We start from the raw sequence: 19049 nt of genomic DNA on the forward strand, positions 1-19049 counted from the left end.
GTCTCCCGGAGGCCGCGAGCGTCCACGTCTCCCGATGGATCTGCACCCGCAGAAAACGTGATGCCAATGGCCATTGTCACCTGAATCACGCCTTCGTGAAACGGAACTCAATGGCGGACGAAGCAATGACAGATAAACTCCTTCACGAGGGGAAAGGCCCAGGCGGTAAGTATAAGTGGCGTGGTCAAGGGAAGGCTCACGGGGCCTCAGCTCCGTCCGGGTGAAGCGCATTTTTGTTTTGCCTTACGACACTGCTGAATATAATTCGGCATTCTGGTGATCAGAAAGTTGTTTTAGCTTTAAACATCGTGAACTTGCATGGGCAGTGGCATACCGTGTCCAACAGACGCATTTCAGTGGCAAGGTCAGCGGACAGCCGTGTGAATATGTGAGATACGCGGCTGAGACAATTGTTCAGGGCAACCGGGCAAGCCAACATAGTTAGCTCTTTGACACCCCGGGTAGTGCATTTATAAGCGTTTGTGATCTATGTTAGAATGTTAATCTGCAGTCTACGCAAGACGTAGGCAGAGTCAATGGGGCGTGACTCACTCTTAAAAATTAGCCCTCCCCGTCGCAAACCATGGTATTCTGTCGCATATTCTCGCTGCGCCGCTGGTAGGTATATGGACTCATTTCTATTCATGCCTCACTCTAGGTGTGATGTTAAGCCTTCCCTACATCGGGGGTTTAAAATGTCAAGCCCATGCCCCTCCAAAAGTCTCCGCTCCACTGGAACAAGGACGACACCGACACAGCCAAGATCGCAAGCCAGCTGAAGACCCCGGAGACGGTCACCAGCCGACGATGGCCTCCGATGTCGGGAGATGCCTTCAGCCCACACTTGCCCCTCTTGCGCCCTGTAGTGGCCGGGTCTCCCCGCGCCTTTTCCCCCACAAACGGCGCGACTTGACCGTCGGGCAGCGCCACTGTACCCCAAGTGGCGCCCCTCAACCATCGGGCAGCGCCGCTATACCCAAAACGGCGCGGCTTGACCATCGGGCAGCGCCGCTATACCCCAGACGGCGTGACTTGACCATCGGGCAGCGCCGCTCTACCCCAGACGGCGCGGCTTGACCATCGGGCAGCGCCGCTATACCCCGGACGGCGTGACTTGACCATCGAGCAGCGCCGCTCTACCCCAGACGGCGCCGCTTGACCATCGGGCAGCGCCGCTATACCCCGAACGGCGCGGCTTGACCATCGGGCAGCGCCGCTATGCTCAAAGCGGCGCGGCTTGGCCGTCGGGCAGCGCCGCTATACCCAAAGAGCCGCGGCTTGACCATCGGGCAGCGCCGCTATACCCCGAACGGCGCGGCTTGACCATCGGGCAGCGCCGCTATACCCAAAAAGCCGCGGCTTGACCATCGGGCAGCGCCGCTATACCCCAAACAGCTGTCGGTGTGACGTCACTGGGAAGCCTTCCGTTCGCCGCCGAAGCCTTGGAACGCCGGACGAAGTCTCGCAGCGGCCGCCGGCTGAACGAAGCGAGCGCGTCTGCCGACGTGCTCACGGTCGCTGCGTGCAGCCAATCGACCGTCCTATCCGAATAGGCCGCCGGTGCAGCGGCAAGCCCGGGTGAAATTAAATCAACGTGTTCAACAAGGTGCCGGATGCCTCCGCGTTATTTTCACGTCGGAAATCACGCAAACCCGGATTGATGCGGCCCCTGAAAGCCCCCACCGGTGACGACAGATCGATATCCAATCAAACAAGTTGACAGTGCTGTGAACGAGGCTTACCCGTCGGGTCCAAAAAGCGCTTGGCTCAGAAAGGAATCGAGGGATGAAATGAACCTTACCATCCAAACACGCAACAGCGTCGGCACATAGGCTGTAGCGAGCGTGAAAAGCGTTTGGTTGCTGGGACAGAAATTACCTAAACGAACGAACGAACATATCACACCAGGATGTGACCGAGCCCAGCTGCCGGCACCAGATAGAGCTCCGGGGGCGGTATATCATACAACGCAGGGACGTGTCCGACAAGGGCTGCTCTCTGAGTTTGTGCGAAATCTCGGCACGCGATGCTGGCTGTCCTGTCTTGCACGTGATCAAAGGGCACTGTTGTGGCCTAGCACAGTTTTCAGGGCAGCGAATTCCCAGCAGAACCTCAGGACAGCAAACAACAGGCATCTGACGACTAAAATCTGGAGCGAGAAATGAAGATCGGTCATTCTGTAAAAAAATAAAATAAAACAAATATCTTCACTCGAGTGGCGCGTCATTGATGTGAAACGCCTTGGTTAGTTTCTCTGTTTCGTCTCAGTTCAGCTAGATTATGAAGCGACTTCCGCATGGAGTATCTCCAAAGCTCGTCAATGAATGTCCAACCCAGCCACCCTACCAGGCACTATACATGATCAAACTGAGGACGACCGAAGATGACACGGCCGTTAAAGTAAAGCATGCCTTATGTCCAGCTCAAATACCAAATAAAATTGAAATACGCAACGTCGTGTTTTGATCTATATGCATGTATTGAAATACAATATAGAACGTTATAGGGAATCAAGCCGGCTACAAGCGTTAGAATGATGCAGTCAGGAATGTGACGTGCCATCTGAGCGAGTCTGATCAGTAGTATTAGCCTTGGTCTTCGGAGGAAAACTAGGAGAATGGTGATACAGTTGGGTTGATATTTCGGCAACACGCCGTTATCGAAACAATAGCAGAAGTATTTTCCAAAAAGGCGTACTGCCGAAATATCAACCCCAACTATATCTCCATTCTCCTGGTTTTTCTCCGAGGAATAAGACTAATACTACTGTCTTATCTATGTGAGGAACGTTCCTCGCTAGTGCATTGAACAACTTGCGTGAGTCTGGTCAGTATACGAAAACACAGCGTGAAACACTTGATAAGCGAGTGGCCCAATGTGACGCCGCAGCTTTTCACACCTCCTTGTACACTTAAGTTGTTCGCATTTGTGCGTTGTCGGTTGCAATATTCCACAAATTTTGACGGCTGTTAGCGATGGTCTAACTTTTCTCTGAGCTGATCTTCGAAGGGGTCGTCAGATAGCACACGCTTGAAGGGGGGGGGGGGGTGACTTACGGGGGGTGACTTGCGCGGGATATGCCCGAGTGCATATCCCGCGCAAGCCAGCACAGCATGCTTCCTGCTGAGCACAGCCGTCAATCATCGCTGTGTATAGTGAAAGCGCTTGGGTTCCGGAGCAATAAAGCTGAGATGTTTCACGAAAGCAGGGAAGAGCAGCGGTCCCAGGGCGAGCCGTACAGAACTTCGGTGCTGTTTGTGAGGTCATAGAGCATGCAGCTGTCTAGGGTGGTCGCAAAATCTGACTGTTTGCATGAAGACGAAAACAGCAGCAATACTTGCAGATTTCGTGCCTGAACGCTAGTAGAAAATGGAATAACCGATCACGTCAATGATTTTGCTCAAGTCGACCCAGGAAAAAGGTATAAATTTCCACCCCAATTTTGCTGCCGTCACTCGGCGACTAATTGATCCGTCACGATATCAGCAGAAGGGCAACCAAACATTTTCTAAGGGGGGGGGGGGGGGGGGCGGAGCTCCGTGATAACTCACCACGGCCATTTTTCACTCTCTCTCTCATGGGCCTTCCATGGTGTACACAGAAAAAAAATACAGGCGGATGGGGGCGGGCGCCGGACACCATTCGGCCACGCCTTTGGCGATCAGCGCAGTTTCCGCAGAATGCGCTGGACGGAAATCGTAATCATTATCATAAATCATCCATAATGATGTAGCAAAGAAGCTCTGTCAAATCGCATCACGAAGATTTTGATGAGATCGAGAAATTCCGTGCAGCTACATCCATTCCAAATTTAAGTGGGTCAAGGCTTCTGCAGCTGTGGGTCAGGTGGCGGTGGAAGGGCAGGCCACCCCTGTTTGCCGGGTGGGTTGGCAGCGCGCTGGGGAGGGCTGGGCGTGGGCGTGCCCAGCTGAGCCGCCGCCGCTGCTGTTTGTCGCCGCCTGTCAATATTGACGTGCCGTCACTGGTTCTCAGGCGAAGCTGCGCCTCTGTTGACCTTGTGTTCAGTGTCGTGCCGACGGCTGGCACCGTCGCCGCGCCGCGGCGGCGGCAGCGGCGGCGGCGGCCAGGTCAGCGGCGAGGCAGCCAATGGCGCGGAGCGAGCCGACACTCACTGCCGCCGCTGCTGTGCAGGCCAGCGTCTGGCGAAGTCAGAGAAGTCAGAGGGTGGGCGACGTCTCCCGTCTTAGTTCAGCTCAGGTCTCCGTCCGACGCTCGTTGAGTGGCAATGTACGGGCTGTCGCATTGGAGAGGAGAGGACGACAATCGGCTGCCATGGCTTTTGCAGCGCACCGTGCACTGTGATGCACATCTCGTTCACCCGGCACCGCCCGGAGTTTTGCGAAATTATTGAGACGAGGTTCTACTTAAAGACGTATGTCATGAGTATCATGGATATAATAATTGTTGGGACTATGGTCTTTGTCTGTTGTGATGCCACTTACGCAACGTTTCGGTCACTTGAGTCTCCAGCCCTCGTTAAGTGTTATGAAATCCTAAGAAGTATTGGATAATGTCTAGCTTTCAGCCTAGAGTGTGTCACAACCCAAATTCTCTACTTGAAATTGCTAAGATCCGAGCCAGAGTCTTCTTGATTGCGAGTCAAGTGCTCTACCAACTGAGCTAGTTCTGCACCATTCCCGGTCAGCTCAGTTGGCAGAACACTGAATACGCAATCAGGAAGACACTAGTTCGAACACGAGCAATTCCAAGGAGAGAATTCAGACTGTGCCGCAGACATGGCGATGCCAAGCATATTCCAATTCTGCTTAGAATGTCATAATACCTGACAACGGCCGGACAGATAACTGGCCGTAACATTGTGTACATACGAACACGCCAGGCCGGGACAGCAGTCCGGCCATTCATTCCACCCGCGCCCACCTCGAGTATTCCGCCACCAGCGACTATTTAGTGGGCATAAAAGCACACACCGCTAAACGCCGGTCCACAGCCACGGTCAAACTTTCCGAGGAATGATCCAACCGACATCTATCGCGTGACCGAACACGTCACAGGTCACGCGACATAACTTAACACGCGCCCGGGCGGCTGGTTGAATACGCCTCGCCCGGATGGGGGTCAATTTGACCGCTCTTGGATAAAAAACTATGGTAGCTTTAGACACAGAATTTACATGGTAGGTTTGCCCGTATGCAAAATCACTTGCATAAAACATTAAATTCCTAGGTCAAGACCTTGAGGCCAAACAAAGTCAAACAAGATCAAACTCCAAACTGGTATTTCAAGTGCCCCCAGACCTCCCTATACAACCGCCGTAAAACTCAATACCTGTTTAAAGCCAAATATAAATGGTTTTCAACAAGGACCAGTGACCTAGTTTGACCTTTATAAGGTCAAGGTGGCCATATCTACGAGATTGCTTCGTTTTTCATTCAGATAAGCGTCAAGAATCACGCTGGGCAGTGTGTTCCTAAAAACGACCTGGGTCATTTTAGGTCAGTGACCTGCTCTGACCACTAAACAGTCCATGGAGCATGTCTGTTGCAGTCCCCGTCAATAGTAAATTCTAAATGAACACCAGAGACTACCCCTTCAACCAAGCCCTGGAGCAAAAAAGCAGGCTAGTTTTGGCCTCGGTCTGGCCTTTTGCCCGACCATAGACCAACGAAATTTGTAATTCTAAATTCAATTGGTTTATTAATTGACTAAGAAACCATCTCGGATATGTATGGCTACGTCAAACATTCTGCTGTTGCACTACATTGAATACTTTTCTAGAAATGCCTTCCGCTGACAGTCACGACCTGACTTTGGCCTGACAAAGGTGAGTGTCTTTAAAACGTACATCAAAATTCTTATATCAAAAGATCTGCTATTCGATTCTCTACAGTTTTGCAAAGTTTGGCGCGATTTCGCCGCGCCATCCGGAAATCATTCTGGAAAAACCTTCGGGGGGGGGGGGCAAATTGACCCGCTACCAAGCGCGTGCTAACACCACAAGATCTTTGAACGGATTCAGGGCCCTCTAGCTTGTTACAATGGATGCAATGGACCGGCACTGAACGAAAGACCATGTTCTTCCACTGCAGAACCATACCATGTTGTTAACAAAGGTCAAGGTTCGAGTTTGAGTGGCATTAAAATCATGTGAGGTGAAGGCCAGGTCACGCCGTTTGGTACAATTTTCTGCTCTTCCACTCAAAATGACTGATGAAAGTCATTTGTTGGGAAAGGTTGCAGCCGTGTCGTTATCACAAATGGTCGCAACAAATATTTCCTCATCGATCCTTACAGTTGCGCTCACATGTTCTCTGATGTTGACCTGCAGTAACCTTGTGTGATAGACGCGACTGGACCTGGCTGATGGACAGTCAAAACTGTCAAACCATTACCTAAAACATAATAAGACAAACCAGAAGACTACGAGTTACTATATGTAGAGGCAAATATTGGATTGCAAGCCGACACCGCTGACGTCATAACTCGACGACCCGACGACAGCAAATCGTTCAGTATGAATCCGATTGGCCACTCGTCAGACACTGAAACCTTGGTTGACCTGCCTTTCGTCATCCACAGGTTATTTCCGAAACTCTAACGAGGGTAGGTTGCTTTTATTCCCTCCTTTTTAGAGGTCGTGGGTGACCAGTGACCCAACAGGCGAGCAGCCGCTGGTCGCACGTTTCGTTACCTTACAACATGTACAACTGCTCGAGAAGTAGATTTTACACTTTGCTTAGATATCTCGATTGAAGACTCACTGCGTCTGCAGTTTTATTGATCGCTTTATTGATGCAGTTTTGCTAGCTTTAGGAACCTCATTGGTACGCCAGGCCATGCTACTACACAACAAATAACCAATATCTATTGAGCCACAATCAGAGGTTCTTCCACCGAGACCTGCTTTCCACTTGTTTCAAACAAACACTCTCTCATCCCCACATAATGATCCGGCCCGGTCCGATGCGAGCGGCCGTCGCATCGACCCGGTGGCACCCTTCGAGCTGCGGACGGGGCCGGGGGTGGCGCGCCGACCGCGCCGCGCGTCTCCTTGGGCGGTGATCCGCCACCCGTCAGCCGCTCTGCCGACCCGCACCGCGCCCATCGATCCGACGCATGCCAAAATAAAAACGCACCCGACAGACGTCGTCGTCTTCGGCGCAACGACGGTTACGTCCTGTTTTGGCCCCGCGCCACCGCCGACGGAGGAGTATCGGACGCCTGATGACGGGGCAGGGGCGCAGGCAGGCACCTGATTGGGGGGGGGGGGGAGGCGAGGACCACGGCATAGGCGAGGACGGGTGCCCGGCAGCGGCAGCGCAGGGATGGAGAGAGGGTTTCGACAGGGGCGGGACAGGGCGGCAAAAGGAACGTGATAGGGGGGGGGGGGGAGTGCGGGATGGGGATGGGGCAGAAATGGAAGGATGGAGACCAGAGGCTTGGTAGCAGAAGCAAATGCCAATAAATGAGCTCAGGAAGGAGGTTCGAATGGGGTCACAACCTTGAACACACAGAGCGACTGTCACGATGAAAGATAACCAGAGGACAGCAGCGAGAATGAAAGCAAGATGCGCGTTACGGGCGAGGATGATTTAGATTTGGTTTAGTTTTGCCATCGGGATATTCAGCATGACAATATGTCGTCAGCCCATCGGTTTCATTATGCACTGAGGTTCGTCTATCGCCACCACATCCCAGGGTGTCGTTCGGCCATTTCCCATCTCGATCTGTAGTTTTGCTGAAAACTATTTGGTCCATATCCCGCGTTGAAAGAACTGTTGGCCTTGATCTGTAACCGCGGCGATCTTTGTCCTGCTGATATTGTGCCACGCGATCGTCGTCATCTTCCATCTTCCCACCTTCACTCCCGCCGAAGTTTAAGTCATCAAATATTTGCATTCAACGCGTTCGGCGCAGAGTCGCACAAGAGGAAGGGAATCCACAAGAACATGACAACAAATAATGTCAGATGTGATCAGTTTTAAAACGTTGTCCTAACCGATACCGATTAGCGAATGAGCATTGTGTGTCAATGAGGCCGATTTGGTTCAAAGCACAAAGAATGGCCGATATCTTAATTGGTTCATAGTACTTAACCTATTATATTTTGTTCATCTATGTAAGTCTTTTTTTCTTTCTTTAATGAAGATAAATTTTGTTCCTGAGGTGCCAAAATGCAATAGGCAGGATCCATTAAACTACCACCTCAGTGAATGTGCGATAGAAATTACTTCAAACCCTTATTCTAACACAGAACATCAACGAAGGGTCATTTGTTAGTGTTTGATCATTTTGATCCATGGCGTAACTCCCAGTTTTTGTTCTGTGTGATTGGAATGCTCGGCGATGATCATTTGCCTAGAATTAATAATTTGATTGGGTGATATGCAGTGTTTTGGGCTTCATTTATTGTTCATTTGGTGATAAGCATGCCCATACGTGGTGCGTCTTACAAACTTACATTCTTGTTTATGCACATGCCAACAGCTGAGCTCTGACTATAATTTGTGGAGATGAGCCAAGCCGCCCTGCTTCATTTTTTGTGGGTCTCGTGAACTGTCAGTCGTTTGTTTAGAACATGCATTCAAGTGTTAACGGCACTTTCTTAACAATATCAGCGTATCTTATATAAGTGTATGTTATAACAATAAATACATAAGTTATGTACGTATACACGAATACGTGTATATGTACATATATATATATATATATATATATATATATATATATATATATATATATATATATGTAGGTATATCCATGTAAGTATCAAAATATAGAGATGAACAAACCAACGTTTTTTTTTTGTTCAATATCAGGTTATCTCGTAGTAGTATTGATGCCGTAACCTAGTTCTCGAGGTCCTATCCTCCAAAAGTATTGTGTTGGCGAGGTTGTTGGTCGATCGATACAGGCATTGTGATGCTATCAATACACGCTAATGCTTCTAAGCAGCCTTCACTATCTCGTTGGCCGAACTTTTATAATATGTCATCAGCTTTCTCGTCGTCTTGAATTAGCCGCCAGCGTGAAAGATTACTTACTCAGATTTTTCAAGACAAAAGCAAAACAAAATTGGGCTGGGTATTAGACGTGTTTAGTTTAAGCGGCCTTTTCATATTCGGCAGCTCTAAATTTGAGCATGTGTCGTAACAGAGCTGGCTTGGCCTACTCCATGACCTCGCTGAGCCGAGACGAACCAGAGGACCCAGCCAGGGCGTTTCACACTAGCGGTGCACTACACAAGTGGAGGTACTGATTTCTGTTTCGCAGGATGACTGGTTTTCATTTCTCCCGCCCGGTTTCAGGCGTCGGTGCCGACTGCCGTTTTAGCTGCACTGGAGTCCTGCATTGCTCTCATTCCTTTTACAATTTCGTCAGCTCACTGCGGTGCCCTCTGATAACGGACATCTTTCCAAAAATACCCTCAACCCAGCCAGCACACCTCCGCGTCCATTAAGCCGGGCGCACCCGATGAACACCAAACAGGCTCCTGAGGCCGTTCGGCGGCAATCGGCCGCTGAGGACCACCACCCTGGCAGACGAGCTGGTCCCGGGGTGGTGACCCTTGTCGCGTCACGTGACCCGCACAGCCGGCCAGCTCCTGTCGCTGTGGTCTCATCTCGCCCCGGCTAAACGGATAGGCCGGGGGGATTGCTCTTATCCTGGGAACGTAGTGCGGATGTGACGAGGGGTTCTGGTACGTGCCAGCTGCTCGTTGACACCTGTACTCTCACCGAAACCCAGCGGCATGACACGAAATTAAAGGGGATGCTCCACATTTGAAAATATTGAAGCAGGCATCAGATATGATGAACGAAGCTTAATTTTAATTATTGGTATACTTCTGAGTAAAAAAGAGCACTCTAGAAGTCACAGTTCCTCTGTTTAGTAAATATGCCCCCCCCCCCCCCCCATACATCCTTGTTTGATCACGCCATGGAGTCTTGCACGACGTTGAGAGCCAGTTGACGGCCATTATATAAGGAAATCGTGCTCACGAGCGCCAGATATGAACGAAGGGCAATTACATTTGCCTTTGCCTTGATCGCCGCATGATCGCCTGAGTAGCAGGATTTGAATGATGCTATTACGGGGTCTTAGACTCCTGGGTGATCTTAAAATAGTCTCCACGAAATAGTCTACACATCTTCGCGAGCGTGTGACTCGGTAACTAGAGAGGTTTAATTTTTAAGCGGGGCAGGGCCGTGAACTGCACAGAATGATCTTCAACACGACTATTTCAGTTCAAAACCTCCTAAAAATATGGAACGCTCCCTTTAGGAGCTCTGTGAACGGACCGAAACGCACCAGCATGCCTTCTTATCAGGGATGCAGTTTCTTATTCAGTTGAAGAGGGCAACTTGGGCTCCAGTCCCAACTTTGAGCAGAAAGTGGTTGAAATCCTGGGAGAAACCCGATGGTTGGATAGTTTGGAGTAGGTTGATTCATCTTCTCGTTGTCCAACCTCCCCCAACTCATCTTACGAAACGACGCCCCTGATACCTTTACAGTAAATAACCCACGCAAGTGTTCTACGGCGGGTTTTCTGGGGCGGGCCTGAGGACTGCGGTAGGCCTGGAGAACTGCGGCAGCAGTCATTTAGCAGCTCGGTGTGGATGGGTTAGACACCGAATTTCTGTAAACTGCATTCCAGCAGCGATGCACTGTTCGGCTATAACACCGTCCGGATCGGCATAACAGATCGGCGCAACACCGATCGGCATCACAGCCGCTGCCGCTTCAGTTCACGGTTTACAGCACACACACACTGATCACTGATCACAAGTTCGCACACCGTCTCAGCGGATGGGCGCGAGGGCACGCACACACGACAGCGCGGGTACTCACCCGACTCCGTCTCCTTTTTCTTCTTTTTCCCGAACAGGAAGCTCATGACGCCTGCCTGCAACAGCCAGGGCGGACCTCAGTGAGCGCGCTCTCCCGAACGGAGGCGCCCCGCCGCGCGTGTGGCTCGAGACGGAGCCAACCCAGCACCAGCCCGCCACCGACTGCCGCCGCCGCCAAAAAATCCATAGCCGAAGGCGCGCGGGCGGGGAGGGGAGGGCGCGGGATGGCCACTGATTGCTAGCGTGGACCGACACCTCGCGCGCGCGGCGTCGCGGCGGCCGCCGGCGGCGGGCCGGGGACGGCAGCGTGATACAGGGTGGGGAGGGGGGGGAGGGGGGGGGGGTGGGTGGGTGGGAGAGACCGGGGCGCAACACTGTGTGCCGGCATGTTTAGCCGGACGCAGCCTGCAGCAACGCAGCTGGCGGAACAACGCGCTGCGCACTTCGTTGAACACAGTAGGTACCTGCTACCGAATCATGACAAAACTGTCGGAAGGGGGGAAAATTCCAAGCATCGCTGAATAAGCGGATGATAAGGCATGGCCACTGCTCCCTCTGAGCAATTGCGTGCTGCGGCATGCTGCCACGGAGCATCTGTGTAGTTTCCTATTCAGATGGGGATTTGGAGCTGGAAAAGCACGTAATGGGGCAGCAGGGCAGCGCTGCGGTGGCGGGCTCTGATGCAGGGCCGCGCCGCACGCTCGCGGTTGAGTACGCCGAGGGTGAGTGTGAGCAGGCGAACTTTAAGTAGGGAGCATGCTCCCCTCGACGGTGCGCAGATTGCTCTGTGCACATAGCCTTGGCGGTATGTTGACATGCGATGCACTTTGGTTCGTAAGTGCATAGATAAAATCGGTGAGGCACCTACTTCGTCGGAAGAACGACGGGTCGCAGACGTGATAGTGGTTATTACATAGAAACAAAGGCTTTTGGTGTCAAAAGCCTTCAACAATAGACAAGATTGAGGCCGATTAATGCATTGAAAATTCCGCCTGTCATGTCGATCTAGCAGGCGGAGGTTGGCTAATGCAGCATGTGTAGGTTCCAGGGCCCTATACCTCAGATGTGGCCCAGTGTGCTGTAATGGAGACTGGCTTTAGAAAATGAGACATCGACCGCTTCCCTCTCGCCTGCTGGCATACCTACCGATTGGGCAGTGTCAATATCGCTCAGCCATTTATGGATGGTTCATCAGCCTTTATCGCAGAGTTAGTTTCAGATCTATATCTGCTCTGGTTACCATAATCTGGATAAACCTTGAACGGTGCACATGAAGGGCGGTTCCCTTGTCTGCCCACGAGCGCACGTGACCCAGCCAGCGATTCGCACTCTCGCCAGTGTGACCTTCCATCCTCTCCTCCGTCAAACGATGCTGCCTTCGTGCTCTGTGACGCCAGGCCAGCGAGGTCTGAGCCCCAGCTACCATGTCCGCGTAGGTAGTCCAGACCCCAGTTCACAGTTCTCATTGCTTCTTGTGTATGCATCAAGCCCTGGTTCGATGCATAAGCAAGATTGGCCAGAGCCCATGTGGGAAGTACGTACATGCAACAAAAAACACGAAGGTTTTTCGAAGCTTTATCGTCATAGATTACAGGAATGGTGAACCTCTCCGGGATACAAATTTGCAATACGTTCTTGTCCGTTATGGAACGGTGAGTGGGGCGGCGAGTGAACTCCATTCGCTGGCGGCATCATGAACACCTCGTGGCCGCCGCCGCAGCAGGGGGCCAAAATGTCGTCAGGCCACATCACTGCCGCAGACATTTTTTAACCCATTTGCAGCACAGATACTGAAAAGCTGAAATGCTGAAAATATGTTCATTACTTATTTAACCTGTTTTGAGCACTTCTTGCGATGGAAGCTTTAAATAAGGCAGAACTGTTAGCCTTATTGCTCGCAGAATAACCGGGAGAAAGGAGACGTAGATGCATTGATATTTCGACAACATGCCTGTATGATTAAAATTTTAGTAGATGAGACGTTCTTTATTAAGGATGCTCGATAGTAGACCAGACACGGAGTCGATTTACCTGAGCAGTCAGATTTGGTTTTTACAACAATAAGCCGACAACAATAAATGCACGAAACATTTAGTTGCTCCCTTGCGTGTTTCAAACATGAAAGAAACCAGACTGTGCTTCCATGATGGAGCTACTCGATACCCAAAAATGGGATAATTTATTTTATGGTCAGTCTCGGTGGATTAGCTGACAAGATAAAGTAATCGCAATTGTTATCGCTCTTTTTATGTGCAAAGGCACGGTTTTGATGTCTCATTTTTCCAGAGTCCTTGTTCTCAGCGCCCTTGCTCCCACGCTTTCGCCGTCCCTGCTCGTGACTGTCCGCGAATGAAAGATGTACGATGAATGCGTTGACGGTCGAAAAGTGCTGTCTTTGTCTTCGAGAGCACCAGTACAAAGGATGCGTGCATCTGGTATCCAGCGCTTGTCACCATCACGATCACGATCAGGATCACGATCACGATCGAGAAAATTTGAGCTGACGGGTACCACGACCGTAAGCACTACAGATCACTTCCGGTGAAGGGCGTGATGAATACGCCAACGGTTTTGAGAAAAGGTTTTTTTTGGTCTATTTCGGGGAGACAAGATTTTATTCAGATGCCAGGCGATAACGCCATGGGAAATCTGTCTCAATAAATCCCAAAAATTTATGTCATGACTCGCAGCACTTCCCAATGTAGAGGCACTCTTGACCACAACGTATTTCGGCTTCAGAGTTCGCTGATCAAGAGCTCTTGTTATTGTTAAGCGCTAAGTCTAGATTGTGCAATGACGAAAATCTAGTACTTTTTTTGCTACGTTATAGCCATAACCGGCTTTACTTCTATGAAAAGACATCCTTGTTGGGCACGAAGGTAAGCGAATGGCTTTATCGCCTCACATGATTTATATGCGTATTTTTGCATTAATGGCACTCTGGTGCTGCAGGAATTTTAAGCCTGTTAATGCGTATCTTCATTGATCATCGTTACCGCGTTGCGTTGTCTCAATTAAATGCCACGTGCATGCGTTGTGGAGTAAGCCTTATTGTTTCACTAGAGTGAAAAGGTGCCTTTTTCTGTTACCAACGAAATTTGGGACCGTTTAAATGATCACCTAAAGCCAAATATGTCACGACCGTTGCGTTATAACTCAAAATCAAGTAAAGGCACACTTAACATAGCCAGCCTACAGGCGTGTAGTTTCCTATTCAGTTTGGGGAGGGGGGAGGGGGCGGCGGATTGTGCCTACTAACCAGCGACACAGTTTCCAATTTTTATTTATCATTTGTTATCCATTACTTTTCATTAATCATAATTTTTAGGGTTCAGTCCCCAATAAATATTATGAGCCTACACCCCTCCTGCTAACTCTGGACAAAAGGTGCGTCAAATCTGTGGAGAAAACAGATTTAAGTGCATTTCGGAGGCAGGTCCAGATACTTCTTTCTGCACCCCTCCCCCTCTCGCATTTTGCAAAAGTGCATTCCTGTAGCCGTGCGCGTACCGATAGCATGGATCTACAGGCACCTGGAATCAATCCCTTTTGGTTTTGTGACGTCATCGTTTATCAGCTGGAAGCACTGGCGACTTTCACCGTATTCAAATCATTACCGGCGCATAGCTTGCACTTCTTAACGTGATCCCAGTCAATTAGTCCGAAACCCAAGCAATATTAGTATTAACGGATGCAAACCACATTTTTAACCCCTCTAGCACCTTCATCTAGCCATATATCTAACATGATGACAACTAAAGCGTTTTATCTTACAGCTGTCCACCAGTCATAGCGCTACGTCTGAGGTGCGACGAGCATTTTGAGAGGCCTTCACCAGCGATGGCCGGCATCTTATCTCAAAGCCGATGTTCCTCTCAAATAGGCCCAGCGGTGGATGGCACAGCCGAGAGAGGCCTCTCACGGCTTCACTGAAGGGGCTGAGTAGTCAACCGAGGTCATTTGAGTGATTCCCATGATGAATGGCGCGGTCTCTCGGCTTTGTTTTGATTATGCTCCCTTTTCTAAAGGGAGATGCTTCTCGTACGCTGTGTACAAACACCGGCCATGCTATCCAGGAAAAGAAACTCCCCGGCCCCGTCACTCTAAATGCCTTCGAAGGTATTCTAAGATTTGTCGCTTCGTCCTACTCGAATTAGCATGATTGTGAGGAGACCAGTCAACCCAATGATCCCTTTCAGACCGTTCCTGCTACTGTGGACAAGTTGGACGGCTCCGCGGCCGCAGAAGTAACCAGAGCATTAGTATATTTCAGATGCAAGGCACCCGCTAATATTCTCCACCATTCCACTGAATGAGATCGTTCCTCGCAGTTCCAAGGCAGTCTTCCATATATACTTTAAGTCTGTCTTAATATTCTATTAAGTTTGTGAGGCTATTTGGACCGGTCTCAGATCCTCCATTCAGCTCACAGTCGCCGCCTATTCGCGAGCGTTCCTTGATTCAAAGGTCGCTTTGTGACGATTCAAGATCCACATATCGGTGCACTGAAATGGTCCCGTGTTGACTTTTCTGCATGTTTGGACGGCGTAAAGGGCACCATATCCCGTCGAGAAGCAGCCGCGACCCCGCCACGCCCGGCCTCAAGGAATCCTTGTCGTGCTAGCCGGTGCCCTTGAGAGCCGGCTGCTTGACAGCAGGGGTCGTCCGCGCGGCTGACGGCAGCGTTGGCGACGCCTCCCGGCCGGCGTCAACAGGCCCAGGTCATGCTCGCCTGCCAGCCCACTTCAGCGGGGCGCCTCTGAACCGAGCGCATCAACGGGATAGCCGGCGCCGATGCTGCCAGCGCGGCCGAGGCCAGGGCTATATTGGGCCGGCGGGCCGAGGCTGCGACGGAGAGTGGGATTAGCTATAAACTGGTTTCTGTCGGTTGGTATGTTCATTGTCGCTTCTGGAGACAAAGATTTCATCGGTCATGACATGGGTGCATGACTTTTTCAATGCGGAGACTAAAATATAGGATGCCGTCTTTGTTTCGCTAAGCAACGAGTGTCCTTTAATCACAGGGAGTACCATACCCTGGGGCATATTTCAAAAACATTATCTGATGAAACCTCAGGACTAATAAGTATGATAATAGCACTGGGTAGTGCCGCTGTAGCGCCGTCAATATACAATAAGAACATCAATCGTCGATGTATAATAAGAACATCAATTTTAATTATTTTCTTACCTAAATTACGCTGTTAACGCTTTGTAACAGCACTACGCCTCTTCCCTGCGGTTGTGACCGCCGTGGTCATGACAGTTACCGTGCGCACCCCACTGTTGCGAATAAAAAAAAGCTTGTGATCGGCTTAGCGGGCGAGGGCGTGTTGCCGAGGAGCGCATTGGTTGAAGTTTCAACCAATGCGTCACCATGGACCATGCGGTTCTCTTATTCCTAAAGCCAAATTATATATTTATGCATATATGTATATATATATATATATATATATATATATATATATATATGCATTCTGAACTCGTGCCATAGCCGACATGAAGTCATAAGAGGTAGGTATATACGCTGAGGTATACATTCTGGGCTCATGCGCTAGCCGTTGCCATCTGAATTCTCAGTAGGCATTTGCGTTGCAAATGTTATGAAAATGTCATCATACGCTGATGGAGACGTGAGATGCCGTATTCATGGGAAAACATCGTAGCTCAGTGAGCCAAATCTTCCACTTCATAATTACCCACCGCAACTTAACTCAGTTATTAGTGGCGCTGTAGGCAAGGTGAAATAATCTGGGATGCAATGTGTTATTGGAAATCGTAAGCTTGCTAGTGGATCTCAGTGAAAATTCATGAAATAAAAGCTGCCAACATTAGGAAGCATGTCCATTTCACCAAAAGTATCGGCGCTCCCTGAATACGAGCAGCGTGCTTCACCTAGCTCCTGTTGTGTAGCAATCTGATAAAGTTGAATGTTTGTAGGCAATTGTGATTACCCTCCTTATTGTTTTGGCCAAGGGTAAGGCAAGGCGGAGGATAATACATCAAATCGCTTGTTGGGAATGCACAGGAAACAAGCGCGATGTGTGAAGGGACATTGCCGTTGAAAAACACGCCGTCAGCAGACCCCGCCGGTCGCTCTTCCGACGCAGACTTTGGCCTGGAGCTATGAGCGAGCGTTAAACGCCAGCACGCGCCCCCTCCCCACAAAAAACAACAAAAACACGTCCGTTCGCCCATTTACTCCATTTGCTCCACACGCCCATTACCTGCAGCATGCAAATTCTTCGTTAAAGAACTCTTAAATTCCTACCAGCGATCGCTGTTTCAGGCCAGGAGACTCATTTTAAAGCTGTTTGGTTGCAGTATCTTTTTTTGTGTATCCGCTGTGTGATAAAACTGGCCATTGGAATATCTGCCGTGGCCTCACTCATCTCACTCCGCACAATACGTTTCGACCTACCTACCTGTTGTCTAAAATTTACTGGTTGTGGCAGCAGGTCTTTCTGCATCGTGCTTGCTTTAACATTTTTTATGGCATTATATTATTTTTGTTGCCCCACGTGTTTCTCAGTGATCAGTGAATGTCTGGCATGGGAAGGTATGGAAAGATGACCCTTCACCGCTTTCGCGAACCCTCTCAGAGCAGTGCGTCTTCAGCGTCGTTTCATGTGGAATGTGCGTATCGCCACGGTGGAGGCAATGCGCACTAAGAGGGGGGGGGGGGATATTATCGTGTTTTGACTGGCACCTAAACGATCAAGTAAACCCAGCGTTGGACCGGTCCCCAAATTATTGCTAGTTCGAAGCAAAAGAAAACAAAGGGAAGATAACCCGATAGATACGCGGAATGATAAGACCGGCCGTGAAACGTCAAGATCGGAGTGGCGGTTAGTCACTTGCGATTACGGCGATTGCAGGCGACCGAGCGTGGAGAAACACACGAACGCCACTAAATGCAGACAAAGATGCATTACATAAATCATCACAAAATACGCGGCGGCTTCTGTGAACAATAAGGCTGCACCTTTCGCAAGTGCATTTGGATCATAGCCACACAATGCGACACGACGTGGAGTGGTCAGGCATGCAGTGGCGGTCGCGCGGTCGCAGACCGGCCCGGCGCCGCAGACGAACCCGCGGCGTTTGCTAGTGAGTTGGAGCTTATTGCAAGAGATGAAAGCGGTATAAACGTAACAAATTCATTGGTACAGCTTCACGTCACAAGCGCCAGCACAAGCGGATAGGGTTGGGTTAGTTGTCCGACGCATCCAAGCAAACATGACGTACAATGGTAAGCTTGCTGATCGCAGCGACGAAGCTGGTGAATACCATCAGTTGACAACAGTGGCTCCGAACGGATGGGAGCTGCTTTCACTGGATTGCAGAGAGGCGGGGGTATGGGGGCGGGGGACGTCAAACACCATTTCTGCTTCAGACCAGTTGCTAAGATGATTATGACCTACGTCCAGATGCAATTTATTGTTTTGCTGTCTTTCACGATTGTCTTTTTGATTGATGTTGTGGGTCCTGCATGCGTTTATATCATAATGCATCAAAATAATCGCGCAACGGCGTTAACTCGTCCAACAATTGTGTAATTCTTCAAAAGTTAAAGCGATCCGAAGGTTTAACCATAGGCTCTGTTTCAATTAAATGAGATGCAACTTGCACTTGAAGCTCCATTTGTAGGCGAGGTTTCGGACGAAAGTCCAAGGTGCATATCGTAATTGATGGGCTCTTTCATTTGGGATGTTGGCATCCGCGGCTATGAACTAATATTATTTGTGCTATTAACAAGTTTTCAACGAGAAGCAAGTCACGTTTGCGGTCTCTGCTATGTCAACATACGTGGGCGCCGTTGGCAGTGCCGGTTTGTGGACTGGGTACCTGCATGCAATTTCGCTCGAAGCGACCGGAATGTCTGGCGATCCACCCGCTCCTAATCATACATCGTTTACCAGTGTAGGAATCTACGTCCGGAAATTCCAGGAAATGTGCAATGCATTGAAGGCATATAATTGAACGCATCCAGTAATATTCAAGCACCCGGGAGTGCCGGGGAAATCTAAGACGCGTCGGCACGACTGAGGGCTCAGTGCATGCCTCTGAAGGAGGCGTCCGCGCCGCCGGGGCCTGCTGCAGAAGTGTCCTCCAGCGGGAGGGCGCTGTTGACTTTGGTCGTAGCCCTCGGCCGCCGGTCGCCTGACATTGGCTCCGAACGAGCCTGACGGCGCCAGCTCATCGACGAGAGCTGGC

At 50.2% G+C, this 19049-nt stretch overlaps 1 protein-coding gene across 3 annotated transcripts in view; it reads right to left on the minus strand.

Annotated features, from left to right (window-relative positions):
- Positions 1-19049, minus strand: part of LOC119091343 (cAMP-dependent protein kinase catalytic subunit 1) — a 93073-nt gene that overhangs the window by 29875 nt on the left and 44149 nt on the right. For all 3 annotated transcript variants that reach the window (XM_037214084.1, XM_037214081.1, XM_037214082.1), the window contains exon 2: positions 10834-10888. In XM_037214084.1, coding sequence (XP_037069979.1) covers positions 10834-10879 — 46 coding nt within the window. In that variant the 5' untranslated portion in view covers positions 10880-10888. The remainder of the gene's footprint in view (positions 1-10833; positions 10889-19049) is intronic.

The sequence above is a fragment of the Pollicipes pollicipes genome, unplaced genomic scaffold (genome assembly GCF_011947565.3).
Source record: "Pollicipes pollicipes isolate AB1234 unplaced genomic scaffold, Ppol_2.1 Scaffold_3447;HRSCAF=4054_pilon_pilon_pilon, whole genome shotgun sequence".
In the NCBI taxonomy this organism is placed as follows: Eukaryota; Metazoa; Arthropoda; class Thecostraca; order Pollicipedomorpha; family Pollicipedidae; genus Pollicipes; species Pollicipes pollicipes.